The sequence below is a fragment of the Littorina saxatilis genome, linkage group LG8 (genome assembly GCF_037325665.1).
Source record: "Littorina saxatilis isolate snail1 linkage group LG8, US_GU_Lsax_2.0, whole genome shotgun sequence".
Classification (NCBI taxonomy): Eukaryota; Metazoa; Mollusca; class Gastropoda; order Littorinimorpha; family Littorinidae; genus Littorina; species Littorina saxatilis.
Window position 1 is genome coordinate 2,570,462 of NC_090252.1, and position 19,382 is coordinate 2,589,843.

General features: G+C 45.0%; 2 protein-coding genes across 2 annotated transcripts; one reads left to right on the plus strand and one right to left on the minus strand.

The window, feature by feature from the left end:
• Positions 1-2,548: 2,548 nt before the first annotated feature.
• LOC138972538 (zinc finger protein 431-like) lies at positions 2,549-13,189 on the plus strand. The gene is made up of 5 exons (XM_070345182.1): positions 2,549-2,643; positions 4,465-4,981; positions 5,507-5,716; positions 8,328-8,600; positions 10,089-13,189. Exons 2-5 carry the CDS (start codon positions 4,846-4,848, stop codon positions 11,540-11,542), a joined length of 2,073 nt encoding a protein of 690 aa, XP_070201283.1. The 5' UTR covers positions 2,549-2,643; positions 4,465-4,845; the 3' UTR covers positions 11,543-13,189.
• Positions 13,190-15,241: 2,052 nt separating this feature from the next.
• LOC138972539 (uncharacterized) lies at positions 15,242-19,349 on the minus strand. The gene is made up of 3 exons (XM_070345183.1): positions 19,222-19,349; positions 16,690-16,793; positions 15,242-15,937 (listed from the first exon to the last, which is right to left on the minus strand). Exons 1-3 carry the CDS (start codon positions 19,242-19,244, stop codon positions 15,687-15,689), a joined length of 378 nt encoding a protein of 125 aa, XP_070201284.1. The 5' UTR covers positions 19,245-19,349; the 3' UTR covers positions 15,242-15,686.
• Between the last annotated feature and the right edge of the window lie 33 nt (positions 19,350-19,382).

Here is a 19,382-nt window from a genome sequence, read left to right on the forward strand (position 1 = left end):
TCAGAATGTGTTGAACACTTTTTTTTTTTACCAGAGCATAAGGTTTAGGGGTTTAATTTTCCCACAGACAAAACAACAACTAAACACTACAAAACATCAATCTGAGGAAAAAGTAAATGTGAAAATTGCTGAGGAAAAAACAATGTTGAAAAATAATCCATTATTATTCCACTGAAATTTTTTTGGTCTGCAGTATGTTCTTTTTTCTGCAGAAAAAAACCCCACCATTTTGGCATCATTCAATGATATGATTCAACAAGGGTAACGCATCATTCAATGATATGATTCAACAAGGGTAACGCATCATTCAATATGATTTAACAAGGATAACACATCATTCAATGATATGATTCAACAAGGGTAACGCATCATTCAATGATATGATTCAACAAGGGTAACGCATCATTCAACGCAGAAGACGAAACAAGAAGTGCAGTAAAAAACAGAGACGGATCAATATATAATATAAAGAGTAACTGCAGCAAAACCATTCAGTAGGATACGCCAAGTGTGGTGTAGTACTAGGACTCAGCAGGAGGGGGGGAGGGGGGGGAACTGGCTCGACTACACTTAATGAAGCGTCACTCACAGAGACAGAAGGAGCCGGGCAACATCAGTGTCGGTGGCGAGACGCTCGGCTCTGCGGATGGAGTTCCACTGCCTGCTGGCTGCTGGGTCCAGCTCAAGACACTTGTTGTCTGGCCGCAGTCTCTCCGCTCCTCCCCCTCCGTTCATCTTGACTGGCTGTGCGTTATATAACCTGGAAAACAAGGAAAGCAAATGCTTATACAGTGCACCCCCCTTTAAAGACCCCCCATATTTAAGACTCCCTGTAGGTTGATTTCCTGAAGGTGGATTCCCTGTAATCAGGGAATACCGCATGGTGTAGTTCCTGTAGCGTTTCGCTGAAAGTCACGTGATGCTTAGCGACTTTCTGTCTTTTTTAAATTTCTTAGCAATTCGACGAGTATGGTTTGCAAGTTTTATTGAAAAACTCCACCCTGTAAGATTCCCCATACAGGAAATCTACCAACAGGGAATCCCACTCTTTTGGTAGACCCCATCAGCGCAAATTTACCCCCGTTTTAAGACTCCCGCCTTTAAGTTTGAGGCCAGATTTGTGTAGGTCTTACAATGGGGTTCGACTGTACGACTGACCGTCCCCGTCGCTGACTCAAAGTGACAAGTACTACAGAATATGCATTAATGCAAAGGCAACCACCTATTTACTTGCAATGAAATTTGAAAAGGAACCTCAGACTCGGTCATTTCGTCGTCTGTTGAGGAAATGACAGTTGCCTCCCCTATGCTGCGGAGCTAAAGCAAGACACCGTTTCGTATAAATAATTGTGATGCAGTTTGGTGTGACATTAAAACGCCAAACTACTGAAATAAGCTTTTCCGGACAGTCGTAATACAGTAAAAGGATAAAATGCGGGGTAATAATAAACTTTAGCATTGTAGCAAGCAGAACTTTTTCTGTTAATCATAACAAATCCTTTCAGTTTACGGAATGGTCAGTGCGAAAGTGTTTCATTCACATGCGGTCTGACTGATTACTACGCGACCGCACGCGACCACACGCGACCTTGCACTACCTTGCGCGACCTCAAACTAAAGCATGTACATGTAATATTTTTATATATATAGTATCTTCACAATATTATCTGACTTTATTCCAAGTTTTAAGTCAAAGAAATTAAAAATAACGGAGTTATAATGTATGTTGCGACGAGCCATCGAGCTAAAGTGAAATCATCGTGGTTCAGCGTCCGACCATGTTCGCATTGATTTAAGAACACAGGCTCAACCTCAAACTAAATAATATTCATGTAACATTTTATATATCTAGTATTTTCACAACATGATCATACTTTGAACCGAGTTTTAAGTCAGAGAAGTAAAAACAAAGGTAATTCTGATGCATTTTCAATGGTCGGACGCTGAACCACGATGATTTCACTTTCGCTCGATAGCTCGTCGCAAAATACATTATAACTCCGTTATTTTTAATTTTTTTGACTTAAAACTTGGTATAAAGTCAGATATTGTTGTGAAGATACTATATATATAAAAATATGACATGTACATGCTTTAGTTTGAGGTCGCGAAAGGTATTGCAAGGTCGCGTGTGGTCGCGTGCGGTCGCGTAGTAATTAGTCAGACCCACATGCGGTCGCGCGTAGTAATTAGTCAGACCCTTCACATGGGGTTTAGAAGATCAAGGTAAACATCGGCGCAACCTGCGGTGGAAGGGAGACAAGTATTTCTCTACGTGTGCGATTTCTGCAAGGGCAGACAACCGTAGCAGCTATTTTCATTGGACAAAGGACCGAATTAATTAATAATGCTTAATTTCGGGGCTCAGTCCGTCAAGTAATTTCACCAAAATTATTCTTTGCTTTGATTTTAGTCACTTATATATAAAAAGAACTAAGTCAACAATGTCACTGGACTGTAAGAGACTACTGTATGCACTGCTAAAGTTCAACATCACCACCCCCAGTATTTATCTATATTTCGGTCAAACGGCATACAACAACAGAAAACAAATGCTCTCCCCTTTGTCTACACACCTTGGTGAACAAGGATGCTACGAAGCCAGGAAGACGACGAAACCGACCGATAACATAAAATAACGAGGTAAACTTAGTATATTGCAACAATACATCGGCATAATTGGTTGTACAATGTGTTGAAAAGCGTGTAAACCTCGCAAAAGGCAGTTTAAATAGCATCATCATTTGCGATAAGGTCGCCGACGGCCATTTTGATTGTGCTAGACCCTTTCCAGCTACAGCGCTAAGATTCTGCACGCTTGGTACGTACGATGTTATTTCGTCCCGCAGATTGAAGCTTTATTTTTGCTAGATATGTTTGACGAGTTCGGAGACAATTTGGGTCCGAGTGCTTTTGCGAATTTGAGGGGATCACGCGTTGGTAAAGTCTTGGTAATGGTATCAACTATCATGTATCAACTCGCACTATCGATCTTATGCTAAGCGAATTGTCTGAAAACAGAAAACTTACGTAAAGAAACGTAGAGTATGCAACACCAATAAACGATGCATCATTGTCTGGAGGAAATACACGTTTTGGATGAAAGATTTGTCACGATCAATAAGATTCAACACGCGTAAACCAGGGTTTAATAGTTATCACCTCCAAAATAGGTCATGGTGGTTGTAACTCGCTAACTGATCGGGCAAAAACCCAATTCAAGTACCCAACCCTCGTTTATCTGAATCTTTGCATGTCATCATTTTCAAAGATTTGTAGCATCAAATCTGTCCGATTGATTGCTGTCATGTTTGTCATACTTGTACTTGTTTCATCACACTGAAAATATCACACGCAAAATATTAGCGTTATCTACTTTTTTTGTCAATCGGTGTCCGATCTCTTTAAATGTATCTATAGGCAAACTTATTTAACGATGAAACGGATGTGTGCAAAGCATGTTTGACTCATGGATGTTGACAAATGCTGTGTGAAGTAAATGTACACTCGTGTTTCTGAAAATACACCAAGTTGGTTTGAGAATACATGTACTCCAAGTGCAACACTAAGGCTCCCAGGTCTGTTAGTGAAACAAAACCACTTCACACCAACTACGCTCATGCAGCCTCAGATACAAATTTGCACCTAGAGATGCTCCATGTTAGTAGTTAGAGAGATGTAACTTTTTCTTCTTTTTTTTAAAGAAGGGGGGGGGGAGGTGTGGAGAAAAAAGACAAGGGAGGTAACAATTTCTGTGTTATTTGTCTAACCATTCTCAGCCTAGTGATTTCCCTTTCTGTTGATAAATGAAATGATCTCAATGAAAGAAAAGTTCCTCAGCCAGACAAAGTGAACAGCATAATAAGAGAAGTGAACAGCATAATAAGAGAAGTGAACAGCATAATAAGAGAAAAAATAAGTTCAAAAATGAAATGAAACAAGCAAATGGAAAGTACATTCGGAACTGAATTATGTACATTGTACTGTACTGTAGTAATTTACTGATTAACTGATTTATGGACCGGGCATCCCACACTACTTTTCCCAACATAGTTCTCATTTCTTCAGCTGCAAAATAGGTAAGGTTCTATAGTTAGCTTAGAATTTAAGCTTGTTATTCAGTTGTTGGTGCTGGTGCTAGTGCCAGTGTTGGTGCTGGTGCTAGTGCTGGTGCTGGTGCTAGTGCTGGTGCTGGTGTTGGTGCTGGTGTTGGTGGTGTTGTTGGTGCTGGTGCTGGTGCTGGTGTTGGTGCTAGTGCTGGTGTTGGTGCTGGTGCTGGTGCTAGTGCTGGTGCTGGTGCTGGTGCTAGTGCTGGTGTTGGTGCTGGTGCTAGTGCCAGTGTGTCACCGTGCAAGTGCAAACAAGTTTCTATTGTTTAACTTCACTGAAGGTAAAAATGTGCATTAAGAATAATGTTTTCCTTGCATGTCCAGAGAAATTAATGAAAAGATGTTTTGGTTTCAGAATTTCTGCAGCACCGGTAGGAGGAAAAACAACTGATGGTCACTTGCCCGAAGGACTTCAGATGGTTGATGTCGCTTGCACTACAGTAACTGATGGTTGATGCCACTTGCCCGAAGGACTTAATTTAGATGGTTGATGTAGATTGATGTCGCTTGCCCAAAGGACTGACAACTAGAGTAAAAGATGGTTAATGATGTCACTTGCCCAGAGGACTTAAAGCTGGTTGATGTCAGTTGTCACTTGCCCAACAGAATAACACAAGAGTCACAGATCTATGGTTGATGTCACTTGCCCGAAGGACTTTAAGATGGTTAATGTCACTTGCCGGAGGGACTGATGTGGACGTAAGGTGTGAGATTTGACTGGTGGCCGGAAGGGACCATGGAGATGGAGGTGTGGCAGGAGATGCAGTTAAAGGAAGAACCAGAGCATGGTGATGGAGCTGATAGCAGGTCGGGTGGTGATACCCCTGTTGCTGTCACGGAAACTATCAAGCAAGAGACTGCCACTGAAGAAGGTGAGACTGATAATGCCGGCCTCTTAATACTCATTAGTTTTGAAGAACTTTCTGTCCTATATTTTGTGTGTGTAAGCTCACACATGCGTGCTTGCATGTCAATTTATTTTATATTGAATTAAGAACTAATGTCAGTTTACACGTTCATTTTCGTCTAGATATTTTTTTCACCTTCAAATTCCAGTAAACGTGACATTTTGTTTGAGGCAAGTAACCGCATAGTACATACAGTAGAAACTGCTTATTTAACTACCTCCTTATTGAGAACCTGTTTTTTAAGATTTTCTGTTCCTTGGCCTCTGTAAATTTATCTTCATTTAAAGGCTTGCTCCTACTTGATTTTCTCAGGTGTTTTGAGGGGACACTTTACTGTACTGTTAAATCAGTCTTTAATTCAATCATTGAGTCCGAAGTCAACTTCACGAAGGCTGCGCAGTCTTTTTACCCAAAACTCAGTACTAACGCTCCATACGGCCAGCTTCGCGAAGTACACTTCGCTCACTAAACTTGAGGCTTTCCTTGCAGGCAGTGAGCAGCGGTGTCTGGCTGCAGAGACTGTGGACTCTGAAGTCACACTTGCCCGGCATGATGCAAAACGGGAGGAGGGGAAGGGAGAGGACTCGCTGGCAGCGACGTTGTTGGTCTCGGCGTCAAAGTCTGCTGCAGTGGAGGTGAAGGAGGTGGACACTCTCCCTGTCCATTTTGAACCATGGCGGCCAGGAGCGGTCCAAACAGGTACACTGGTTACCTGCACTGGTTACCTGCACTGGTTACCTGCACTGGTTACCTGCATTGGTTACCTGCACTGGTTACCTGCATTGGTTACCTGCACTGGTTACCTGCACTGGTTACCTGCACTGGTTACCTGCACTGGTTACCTGCACTGGTTACCTGCACTGGTTACCTGCACTGGTTACCTGCACTGGTTACCTGCACTGGTTACCTGCACTGGTTACCTGCACTGGTTACCTGCACTGGAGGACAGTGGAACCTCCCTTTTAAGTTTAAGAATAGGGCGGGGATGTAGCTCAGTCAGGGCGGGGATGTAGCTCAGTCAGGGCGGGGATGTAGCTCAGTCAGGGCGGGGATGTAGCTCAGTCAGGGCGGGGATGTAGCTCAGTCAGGGCGGGGATGTAGCTCAGTCAGGACGGGGATGTAGCTCAGTCAGGGCGGGGATGTAGCTCAGTCAGGGCGGGGATGTAGCTCAGTCAGGGCGGGGATGTAGCTCAGTCAGGGCAGGGATGTAGCTCAGTCAGGGCGGGGATGTAGCTCAGTCAGGGCGGGGATGTAGCTAAGTCGGTAGCGCGCTGGATTTGTATCCAGTTGGCCGCTGTCAGCGTGAGTTCGTCCCCACGTTCGACGAGAGATTTATTTCTCAGAGTCAACTTTGTGTGCAGACTCTCCTCGGTGTCCGAACACCCCCGTGTGTACACGCAAGCACAAGACCAAGTGCGCACGAAAAAGATCCTGTAATCCATGTCAGAGTTCGGTGGGTTATAGAAACACGAAAATACCCAGCATGCTTCCTCCGAAAGCGGCGTATGGCTGCCTAAATGGCGGGGTAAAAACGGTCATACACGTAAAAGCCGTGGGAGTTTCAGCCCATGAACGAACAAAGTTTAAGAATATTATTCTGTATCGATTTAGGTTTCATAACCTTTTAAGTTTAATAAGTTGCCTCCTGATACAATATTAACCCTTAGGCTGGTTGTCGCGACATATGTCGCGCTACTTTGCGTATACTGTCACCTGGTTGTCACAACACATGTCGCGCAACTGGTTCAGTCTGTTTGGTCGGTCTTCTGTCTTGTGTGTGGCGCACGTTATCTATATGTCAAAGCAGCACCGCCCTTCGTGGTCGGCTGGGCGTTAAGCAAACAAACAAACAAACAAACTGTTTGGTCGGTTCCGATTACCTCCCATGGATGTGAAAACCTATATGATCGTTTTTCTTTATTTTTATCTCTGTTAATTCACCAGTGGCTATGTAACATGTGTTAGAGAATTGCACCTGTGTAAGGGTTAAGGCCACAGTAAGCCTCCCGTAAACCATCACAGATACTGTCAGGCTTTTACACACAGTAAGCCTCCCGTAAACCATCACAGATACTGTCAGGCTTTTACACACAGTAAGCCTCCCGTAAACCATCACAGATACTGTCAGGCTTTTACACACAGTAAGCCTCCCGTAAACCATCACAGATACTGTCAGGCTTTTACACACAGTACAAACACCCTTTCATTTAAACACTCACCGCTTCAGAACATCCTAGGTGCCCTCCGTAAAGAGGGAGTAATTTTTAAATAATTTATTTTTGCGTGGTTTATCTTACCCCTGAGCCATCGTGAACCTGTGTGATCCAGTTTCCTTTTTTCACAATGTAATCGTCAGTTTGTAATTTGAATGGGACTCACTGTAAGCTTATCTGCAATAGCACGTTATTATGTACCTCTGAATCTAAACGAAACATACGGCTGTGATTCACAAGAACTCTAGCGATGGATTTTGACAGTTAAGAGGAACTGGCGATAGGCATAAACCGTCGTCTGCTACGAGAACCATGACCTTGCGTGACCCTGCTTCCGGGCTTTTCTTTTTTCAAACTTTCAAAACTTTGAATTGTACTGATCTTGTCTTGATGAATAAAGAATTCTCTTAGTTTTATGATTTAAGAATGTTCGTGTAACTGGTTGAAAACGACGTTAAACACCAAATAAATAAAGAAAGAAAGAAAGAATGTTTGTGTAACAAGCTGTCAATTTATTATTTAGATTTTAAAAGTTAGATCTAGCGCCAAAACGCACCACGGTCCGATTTTGTTTTCAGACAATCCGCAAAATTAATTCTCAGGAAATTGCTCGCTCTTTACTTAGAGCACTTTGGATGTTCCCGTTCGGTGAGCGTTCAAATGGAAAGGTGTTTGTACTGTGTGTAAAAGCCTGACAGTATCTGTGATGGTTTACGGGAGGCTTACTGTGCCTTTGATAGCCATATGTGTGCACATTATTGTGCAATGAAATGGCTTGTTGTCAGTAAAAGTCATTTGATGAGGAAACAAATCCAATCAACATTTTAACTTTGGCATCACTTAGAGAATGAGGAACATAATGACTCTAAGCTTGAGGCGATCATGTTTTTGAGGATGAAAGTGGCTTGTTGATTTTAGTGCTTGTTATTTTCTCAGGTGCCAGGAGATTGGTTCCATGTAACTCTCACTTGTTCTTTTTGCACGATTTTGTCAACTGCATTTAAAGCGATTATGTCCCTTTGTAGTTTGTTTCTCAGATGTTGAAGTAGCGCTGTGCCTCATTTGATAAAGATTGTAATGCATTATTTGTCTTTCAGACCCTGTTCTGCAGACAGAAAGTCCTCCTCATGCTGGAGAGGACCCCATGACAACAGATACAGCAGATCATTTGTCAGCGGAAAATCAAGTTCAAGGTCATGGGACGTCAGAGCGTGAAGAAGACAGCGAGGACACAGACATTGACAGCGATCAGCTAGCAGCGTTGTCTCAGCTGGCAGCGCTGACACAAGCGGCAGAGCAGCGTAAAGAAGCGGCAGAGCAGCGTGAATATTCCTCACAGTGTCGCAGCACAAGGAAGACCAGGCAGTCAGGTACACACACAGATGGCACTGCAGTGAAACCACCCTTTTAACACCACCCTTTTAACACCACCCTTTCAGACTCCCTTCTGTTTTATGACCCTGTTTTCTCTGATTTATTGTTCAGAACTTCTGCAGGGCTAACACCTTTCTGGTTTTCGCCGGACAACTGAACACACTAATTTACACATCTTTATTGTGCAAATGCGTGCATACTGGTGTGTTCAGACCCCGAGAGCGTCCACACAAAATTGACTCTTAGAAATAAATCCCTTGCAGAACGTACGTAGGGGTCGAACCCACGCCAATGGGACCAACTGGTTTAAGCTAGTGCCTCTACCGACGGAGCTGTCTCCTTGCCATGGGGTGTCTGAAGGAGGGGGGGGGGGGGTAAATAGCTCAGTCGGTAGCGGCGCTGGCTTTATAACAAGTTGTTGCTATCGGCGTGGGTTTGATAAATTCTTGGTGTACGGTTCTGAGGTGTATGGTTCTGTAATGTACTGTTCTCAAGTGTAGGGTTCTCAAGTGTATAGTTCTTGGTGTACAGTTCTTGGTGTACAGTTCTTGGTGTACGATTCTTGGTGTACAGCTCTTGGTATACAGTTCTTGGTGTACAGTTCTGAAGTTTGTTCCCCAAGTTCAGCAAGGGATTTATTTCCCAGAGTCAACTTTGTGCAGACTCTCCTCGGTGTCCGTGAACCTCTGTGTGCAAGCATGTGTACAATAAAGAACCCAAGTTTACAACGAAACTCTCAGGGCTTGGAAATACCAATTGATACATGTACATGCATGCAGGTGAGAGAGGAAAAGAAAAGAAGGGTAGTGCTGTTAAACTGCATGGGAGCTCGCTTTCCTGTGAGAAAGCAGTCTGGATTTCCATGAGGGTAACCTCACAGGACTGTATACAAAAATCTTGTCTTATCCTAAATCTTATCTTATTCAATGTGAGCGCCCTAACAGTAGGGTTTAACCTGGGAGAAAAAGGCAATGGGACATTTGTCCCCCTCAACCAAATTCCGATGGGACATAGTCGAAGGCAAGAAATGCCAAAGAGGCCTGTACGCGTTTTTCAACAATGATGCAATATGGTGCAATATAGTGCCATCCAAAATTAGCCGCTATATCGTTTGTTTGTTCATTTGTTTGTTTGCTTAACGCCCAGTCCACCACGAAGGGTGATATCAGGGTGGTGCTGCTTTGACATTTAACGTGCGCCACACACAAGACAGAAGTTGCAGCACAGGCTTCACGTCGCACCCAGTCACATTATTCTGACACCGGACCAACCAGTCCGCTATATCGTGTTATCCATGTATGTGTGTGTGTGTGTGTGTGTGTGTTTGTGTGTGTGTATGTGTAATTCGATGTAAAGTGTACATTTGGTGGCGCAGTGGTACGTAATCTCAGTGCGCCCTTTGACGCACTGAAGGGAATTGTGATGGGACATTTTAAGATTTAATGCGCCAATTGCTTCTCTCACTCTGTTGTCCATGGTTTCAGGGAGACGGGCAAAGAAAACAACAGCTGTGAAAACTGAAGTGGCACCACGTCGCTCAAGAAGAAAAACTCAGCCTGCAAGAAAAAGACCTGTCCGAGAGTTCCACTGGGAGGAGGAGGGGGAGAAAGAGGAGGGGGAGGAGACCATGTCAGTTATTCCTTCAAAACCTGTAGGAAAACGGAGGAGAAAATTGCCAGTGTATGCCAAAGAGAAAAGTGACAAAGGTGCTGATTCTGTGGAGGATTCTAAAATCAGACACAAAAGAAAACAGAAGTCGCAGCCCAAACCTGCTGCGGAGGACCAAGTGTTGCTGTTTCAGTGTGGCGTCTGTGACAAGTCCTACCCGCAAGGCGAGAAGCTGAGACGCCACATGCAGCGCTACAGCCACAGTGAGAGCGTGCGGTGCGGGAAATGCTGCCAGATGTTCTCCAGCATGGAGGAGCTGACTGTCCACACCAGAACGCACGCCCTGCGGCCACACCAGTGCGACCAATGTCCAGCCGCCTTCACGTCCACCACACACCTCAAGCGTCACGCCCAGACACACAGTGGGGAGAAAAGGTTCAAGTGTGAACAATGTCCGTCGGCTTTTCATCAGCTGGTCAACCTCAAAGTTCACATGCGCAGCCACACGGGTGAAAAACCGTATCAGTGTGATCAGTGTCCTGCTGCCTTCACCCTCTCCAGCAACCTCAAGAGACACAGGAGAACTCACACAGGAGAGAGGCCGTACCAGTGTGATGTGTGCAACAAGTCGTTCAGTGTCTCCTCACAGCTGAAAGTTCACTACAGGATTCACACAGGAGAGAAGACCTATAAATGCACGATATGTCCAGCAGCGTTCATTCAGTCGTCCAGTCTCAAGAGCCACACCCTCATGCACAAAGGAGAGAAACCACATCGGTGTGAACTCTGTCCCGCAGCTTTTGTGGAGTCCACCAACCTCAAGGTGCACATGCGGACACACAGCGGTGAAAAGCCGTTTCTATGCGAACAATGTCCTCGAGCGTTCACCCAGTCTTCCAGCCTCAAGAAGCACAGACTGATCCACACGGGGGAGAAAAGCTTCCAGTGCGAACACTGTCCCAAGACTTTCAGACTTCCGCATGGGCTTCGGCGCCATTTAGAAATTCACAACGACAGTCGTTATTTTCTGTGTGAGCACTGCCCGGCCAAGTTCCTGAAGAAGGATTACCTGAGAGCTCACATGTTTCTACACAACGGAGAGAAGCCGTGGCTGAGCAAGAAGAGAACTTTGCTTGACTCTGAGGACGGTAGGATGGTTGATATTGACATTGAGGGGCAGGGGGAAGAGGATGAGTTTGATGATGATGAAGAGGATGATGATGAAGAGGATGATGATGAAGAGGATGATGATGAAGAGGATGATGATGAGGAGGGGGAGGAGGAAGAAGAGGAAGATGGGGAAGGGGAACAAGTAAAGCTATCCACATGACTGACAAGACTATCTCTGGAAATAACTGTCGGGTTCGTATGGGTTATTTTAGGGTGAATACTTTTGCTTTTAGTGAGGCAAGGTTTCTATATAGATACACGCGCCTTGTCCATGTGTTTCAGAGACACCCCTCGCTAGTGACTGGCCTATAATGTCACGTGGGGAAGTATGACTTGCTTAAAGCAACAGTATTTACTCTTTCACAACTCGTGCAAGCCTGACAGTTATTTCCGAACATATTATATTCCACATTTTTTCTGATATAGTGTGCAAGCTTTAACATGGAAATATCTGCTCGTGTGTACATGTAATTTATATTCATGCAACCAGTGCCAATCTCACTCAACATTCACATGTTTGAATGCTTCTTTGTAACTGTATGGTTTTTTTAGCCAAGCAACTTGCAAGTACACACACAGACGCATGCACACATTCACACACACACACACACACACACACACACACACACACACACACACACACACACACACACACACACAGCCCGAAAGACTCTGGTTAGGAGTTTAATCATAATTATGAATAGTTCCAGCAGATCACAAAAAATGACATCAGTTATGAAAAGAAAGAAATTTATGTAAAAGGATGACCAGTGAATGATTCATCATATTTATTTCCATGAAAACATGTTAGTAAGAGTCAAGATTGACCCTACCGTACATAAATCATGATTTCCGTTTATTACTGGGATCACAGATACTGATCAATATCGCCAAATGTTAAACTGTTGACCAAAGACTGGAGTCCCAAGGTAATGTTTGAATGTGATATGACTATGCATAAATATATACTCATACTCGCAGTGTACAATGTAGTGTTAGTCAGAAAAAAAGTGTGCACAAAATGACAGATGAAGGAAAGTGAGTGAAACATTCCAAATCTTCCTGTCTTTGGCTTACACTGAAATCCCCCTTTGAGGACCCCCCCCCCCCCCCCCCCCAATGTAAGACCCTCTCCTTTTTTTTAGACCTTGTTTTTGTAAGAGTTTCTGTTCATAACCTGGTTTTAAAATGACTTCCACTCATGCGACACCACAGCAAGGAAGACCACACCCTGTTTCTCATGGCCGGGTGGGGTGTGGCCGAGGGATGCAAAGCCTAGACCAAGATGCATTATTCTTCAGCCTTGAATGTGTATATAGAGGTTACAACACGAGTGGATTTTTATATGGCTTGTATTTCAGTCAAGACCCAGCGGATGAATATCAAGGGACTAACATGTCTCTAGCTGGGCTGTTGTTCAGGCATTTTATTTTATACCCAGGTTATTTCTGATGTTGGTCAACTATTTTTTTTTATAAGATACATACTGATACATAGACGAGTGCAATATGGTTGTAGCATGTGAATGTGTGTTTTTTTTCATCCCAAAAGACGTGTATTCTTTGGGCATTAGACTGATATGTTATTCCAAGTGTTCTGTTTGTTTTGTTGACTTTTATGTCATGCTTCAGATGAAATATGATCTGAAGTAAAGGTAGTCTTCCAATTTACAAATGACAGAACTGAACATTTTTTGTAATAAATGGCGATTTTTGTGTTTGATGTTATACTTGATGTTTAATGAATATACTTTAGATAGCATTATCTTCTTTTATGGGAAGAAAACAATGCAAAACGCAAAATAACATACTTGCCGACTTTATGTTTGCCTGTGTGTGTGTGTGTGTGTGTGTGTGTGTGTGTGTGTGTGTGTGTGTGTGCTACTCACATTTCAAAAGCTGAGCAACAAATCTGCAGTATAGTAACCACAATCCTTCTCTTTGTAAGGCAACAACAACAAACCGTCGCGATATAACCTTGAATGGTTGAAAACGACGTTAAACACCAATAAAGAAAGAAAGAACAACAACAAAACTATTTGACACAACGTGACAAGAAAACTGAACATTACCAGGGGCGGACCTAGGGGGGGGGGGGGGGGGGTTCCTGGGTGCCCGGAACCCCCCCCCCCACCCCCCATCCGTTTGTTTTTTTACCTTGTTATCTTCCACGAGAGGCCTCCGATTGACCTAAAAAAATAAAATTCCTTCAGCATCTGGGGGGCTTTGCCCCCCCAGACCCCCCACCAGGGCTATGCCCATGGACCCCACCGGGGCCTGAGCGGCCCCTGGACCCCTGCTCCAATTTGGAACCCCCCCCCTTATCCACAACTAGGTCCGCCCCTGATTACCATTGATTGATATCAGTTGTGGTATGGATAAACTAACAGAACATGACTGTCTAACAATACAGGCAGAGTACACACACACACTTTTTCCTCAGAGAGAAAGGGAGTTAGTCTGGTAACTGGTCAAGGCTGTCTCCTGGACTGAGGGAAGGGGGCGAGGCTGAAAGTGTAGCAGCAAAGGGGACTGAGGGAAGGGGGCGAGGCTGAAAGTGTAGCAGCAAAGTGGACTGAGGGAAGGGGGCGAGGCTGAAAGTGTAGCAGCAAAGTGGACTGAGGGAAGGGGGCGAGGCTGAAAGTGTAGCAGCAAAGTGGACTGAGGGAAGGGGGCGAGGCAAAGTGTAGCAGCAAAGGGGACTGAGGGAAGGGGGCGAGGCTGAAAGTGTAGCAGCAAAGTGGACTGAGGGAAGGGGGCGAGGCTGAAAGTGTAGCAGCAAAGGGGACTGAGGGAAGGGGGCGAGGCTGAAAGTGTAGCAGCAAAGGGGACTGAGGGAAGGGGGCGAGGCTGAAAGTGTAGCAGCAAAGTGGACTGAGGGAAAGGGGCGAGGCAAAGTGTAGCAGCAAAGTGGACTGAGGGAAGGGGGCGAGGCTGAAAGTGTAGCAGCAAAGGGGACTGAGGGAAGGGGGCGAGGCTGAAAGTGTAGCAGCAAAGGGGACTGAGGGAAGGGGGCGAGGCTGAAAGTGTAGCAGCAAAGGATCTGACCCTGCTTCACCTCTGACAGGAATAACATTAGCCAGCCAGTGACGCTGAAGGGGTCTATGTCGACCAACAGTGGGTGTTATCTCTGCCAGTGACGCTGAAGGTGTCATCTCTGCAGGTCCACTTTGTGCAGGCGTTTTTCCTGTATGTAGGGAATACACCTGGGTGCTTTTCCTGTAGCGTTTCGCCGATCTCGCTGAGAGTCACGTGCTTAGCCAATTCGGTAAATTTGATATTTTTTATCCTTTTTTGAGTCACTTGAGAAAAAGTGACTCTATGTAATCGGTCAGTGTTAGTCCGGCCGGCCGGCCGTCCGGCCGGCCGTCGGCCGGCCGTCCGTAGACACCACCTTAACGTTGGACTTTTCTCGGAAACTATCAAAGCGATCGGGGTCATATTTTGTTTAGTCGTGACCTCCAATGACCTCTACACTTTAACGATGGTTTCGTTGACCTTTGACCTTTTTCAAGGTCACAGGTCAGCGTCAAAGGAAAAATTAGACATTTTATATCTTTGACAAAGTTCATCGGATGTGATTGAAACTTTGTAGGATTATTCTTTACATCAAAGTATTTACATCTGTAGCCTTTTACGAACGTTATCAGAAAAACAAGGGAGATAACTAGCCTTTTCTGTTCGGCAACACACAACTTAACGTTGGGCTTTTCTCGGAAACTATAAAAGTGACCGGGCTCAAATTTTATGTGAACGTGACTCATTGTGTTGTGAATAGCAATTTCTTCCTGTCCATCTGATGCCTCATATAATATTCAGAACTGCGAAAGTGACTCGATCGAGCGTTTGCTCTTCTTGTTTCACTTTTCAAAGGAGCTTCGGTTTAGTGTTCTAATTATAAATGAAAACAATTTGAAAATCCATCAAATCCTCACAAGGGAAGCAACGCGAAGATGAATCGCGAGGTTGAGCAGTGTCGTACTTTCCTACAGGAAATGCACCCGGGATGATTCCCTGAATACAGGAAACACGCCTACAGAAAATGCACCAACAGGGAATGCACCCACTTTTGGTCGACTTGGACAGGGTCCCTTCTGCGCCAGTTGCTTAACCCCTAGGCCAGGTTTGATATGATCTTCAGTAATAGGACGAAGCAACGGAAGAGGAGACATCATCAGCCTCAAAGCTGTCAGAGAACTGAGTTGAACTTTCATTTGATCTTCAGTAATAGGACGAAGCAACGGAAGAGGAGACATCATCGGTCTCAAAGCCGTCAGAGAACTGAGTGGAACTCTAATATGATCTTCAGTAGTGGGACGAAGCCATGGAAGAGGAGACATCATCAGCGTCAGAGAACTGAGTGGAACTTTCATCCGCCTCACTTCCAGGATCCACACAGGACGCTACACTTTGGTCAGAGGGAAAGTAGTTGACTTGGAACGATGGATGCGTCATGGCCGACCGACCGTCCAGTGAACGTCGCGCGGACCCTGCAGGGGGAAAGCCGTATGATGGCAGCTTTAGAGAGGGTCTCGGCGGTTTTGGTAGCGTGCCCACTGCAACAGAAAAAGGATCGATTCATATTAACAATGATAATAACAATAATGACAGCGTATGTAGATTCATCTTCATGTGTCTATGCTGGTTCACATGGTTACATGGTTGATTACAGGTCACGTGCTGCAGGCTCCGTTAGTGTCAGTGGTCTGGTGTACAATGTCAGTGGTCTGGTGTACAATGTCAGTGGTCTGGTGTACAATGTCAGTGGTCTGGTGTACAATGTCAGTGGTCTGGTGTACAATGTCAGTGGTCTGGTGTACAATGTCAGTGGTCTGGTGTACAATGTCAGTGGTCTGGTGTACAATGTCATTGGTCTGGTGTACAATGTCAGTGGTCTGGTGTACAATGTCATTGGTCTGGTGTACAATGTCAGTGGTCTGGTGTACAATGTCAGTGGTCTGGTGTACAATATCAGTGGTCTGGTGTACAATGCCAGTGGTCTGGTGTACAATGTCAGTGGTCTGGTGTACAATGTCAGTGGTCTGGTGTACAATGTCAGTGGTATGGTGTACAATGTCAGTGATCTGGTGTACAATGAAACACACCTTTTAAGACATCCAACAATCTGAGAAAGGAGGGAGTCTAAAAATGGGGTAACTTTACAGAGCTTATGGACACAGTCAGAGAAAACAGGGTTTTAAAATGGATCGGGGAGTCAAGTTAGGGGGGGGGGGGGGGGGGGGGGGGTCTAAAAAGAGGGTTCCCATTGTTCATGAACCAAAATGATGCGAGTGTTAGTGGACCTTACCGGCAACGGGGTACTCCTCTAGGGACGCGTAGGAGGCCGGGTACTCCTCTCTCTCTGTGGACTCCAGCACGCCGGGTACGGTTGACCTCTTCGTGGAGGACCTTCTGGCGGGAGGAGCAACACATCCGCGTCAGTGATTGCACATGATAGACCACGTGACATGATAGACCACGTGACATGATAGACCACGTGACATGATAGACCACGTGACATGATAGACCACGTGACATGATAGACCACGTGACATGATAGACCACGTGACATGATAGACCACGTGACATGATAGACCACGTGATACACGAATTCCGGAAATAACTCTGTCGGGTTTGGATGGGTTGTAAAAGAGTGAGTGCACTTGCCCTTAGTGAGTACACTTGCCCTTAGTGAGTACACTTGCCCTTAGTGAGTGCACTTGCCCTTAGTGAGTACACTTGCCCTTAGTGAGTGATACTTTCCCACGTGACATGATAGCCCGGTCACTTGCCCTTAGTGAGTGATACTTTCCCACGTGACATGATAGCCCGGTCACTTGCCCTTAGTGAGTGATACTTTCCCACGTGACATGATAGCCCGGTCACTTGCCCTTAGTGAGTGATACTTTCCCACGTGACATGATAGCCCGGTCACTTGCCCTTAGTGAGTGATACTTTCCCACGTGACATGATAGCCCGGTCACTTGCCCTTAGTGAGTGATACTTTCCCACGTGACATGATAGCCCGGTCACTTGCCTTTAGTGAGTAATACTTTCCCACGTGACATGATAGCCCGGTCACTTGCCCTTAGTGAGTAATACTTTCCCACGTGACATGATAGCCCGGTCACTTGCCCTTAGTGAGTAATACTTTCCCACGTGACATGATAGCCCGGTCACTTGCCTTTAGTGAGTGATACTTTCCCACGTGACATGATAGCCCGGTCACTTGCCTTTAGTGAGTGATACTTTCCCACGTGACATGATAGCCCGGTCACTTGCCCTTAGTGAGTGATACTTTCCCACGTGACATGATAGCCCGGTCACTTGACCTTAGTGAGTAATACTTTCCCACGTGACATGATAGCCCGGTCACTTGCCTTTAGTGAGTGATACTTTCCCACGTGATATGATAGCCTGGTCACTTGCCTTTAGTGAGTAATACTGTCCCACGTGACATGATAGCCCGGTCACTTGCCTTTAATGAGTGATACTTTCCCACATGACATGATAGCCCGGTCACTTGCCCTTAGTGAGTAATACTGTCCCACGTGACATGATAGCCCGGTCACTTGCCCTTAGTGAGTAATACTTTCCCACGTGACATGATAGCCCGGTCACTTGCCCTTAGTGAGTGATACTTTCCCACGTGACATGATAGCCCGGTCACTTGACCTTAGTGAGTAATACTTTCCCACGTGACATGATAGCCCGGTCACTTGCCTTTAGTGAGTGATACTTTCCCACGTGACATGATAGCCCGGTCACTTGCCTTTAATGAGTGATACTTTCCCACATGACATGATAGCCCGGTCACTTGCCCTTAGTGAGTAATACTTTCCCACGTGACATGATAGCCCGGTCACTTGCCTTTAGTGAGTGATACTTTCCCACGTGACATGATAGCCCTGTCACTTGCCTTTAGTGAGTGATACTTTCCACGTGACATGATAGCCCGGTCACTTGCCTTTAATGAGTGATACTTTCCCACGTGACATGATAGCCCGGTCACTTGCCCTTAGTGAGTAATACTTTCCCACGTGACATGATAGCCCGGTCACTTGCCCTTAGTGAGTAATACTTTCCCACGTGACATGATAGCCCGGTCACTTGCCTTTAGTGAGTGATACTTTCCCACGTGACATGATAGCCCGGTCACTTGCCTTTAGTGAGTGATACTTTCCCACGTGACATGATAGCCCTGTCACTTGCCTTTAGTGACTAAACTCATCGGCTAAACTCATCGTAAAGGTTAATGCTCCAACAGATATGAAATTAAAAATGCTTAACTTTCTTCCACTGTACTGGAAAACCATCTCAAATTAAACAAAGCCATTTTCATGCATAAATTGTATTACGGTAGAGTGCCGATTTACATTACATCATTATTTAATAAAGCTACCGACAGATATGGGTCGGTCAACTTGATCCCACCGATTCCACGAATTGACCTTTATAAGACCAGTCTTGCTTTTTCGGGTACATCAGTTTGGAATTCACTTCCATCATCCTTTAAGCACTTAATGTCATTAAAAAGTTTTAAAACATGTGTCAAAAAACACTTAATGTCCGAGTACAACGTGTTTATACTGTGAAACGTATCGTCTGCTTTCGTGTAGGACCCACACATTCAGTGTCCACAGCTGAAGAATATGATGAAGTATGGAATACAGTACTTATACAATACAATACTTACTTATAGAGTACAATACTCACAAATAAAATACAATACTCACATATAGAATACAATACTTACTTATAGAATAAAATACTTACTTATAAAATACAATATATACTTACTTATAGGATACAATACTCACACATAGAATACAATACTTACTGGCGTCTGGCTAATGCGCACATGAGACCCAGGGCAACTAGGAGAACCAGGAGCAGACTGCCCACCACGATGCCCGCTGTCCTCAACACAGAGCTGGCCCCAACTACACACAGACAGGGAGAGACAAGTTAAGGCAAGCAGACTGCCCACCACGATGCCCG

Excerpts from the sequence above, each read along its gene's own strand:
- LOC138972539 (XM_070345183.1), bottom strand. The coding sequence starts at position 19,244 with ATGTGCGCATTAGCCAGACGCCA. Across the intron at positions 16,794-19,221 it reads TGCGCATTAGCCAGACGCCA|AAGGTCCTCCACGAAGAGGT; the intron begins GTAAGTATTGTA and ends TCCTCCCGCCAG. Across the intron at positions 15,938-16,689 it reads AGAGGAGTACCCCGTTGCCG|TGGGCACGCTACCAAAACCG; the intron begins GTAAGGTCCACT and ends TTTCTGTTGCAG.
- LOC138972538 (XM_070345182.1), top strand. The coding sequence starts at position 4,846 with ATGGAGATGGAGGTGTGGCAGGAGATGCAGTTAAAGGAAGAACCAGAG. Across the intron at positions 4,982-5,506 it reads AGAGACTGCCACTGAAGAAG|GCAGTGAGCAGCGGTGTCTG; the intron begins GTGAGACTGATA and ends CTTTCCTTGCAG. Across the intron at positions 8,601-10,088 it reads AAGGAAGACCAGGCAGTCAG|GGAGACGGGCAAAGAAAACA; the intron begins GTACACACACAG and ends CCATGGTTTCAG.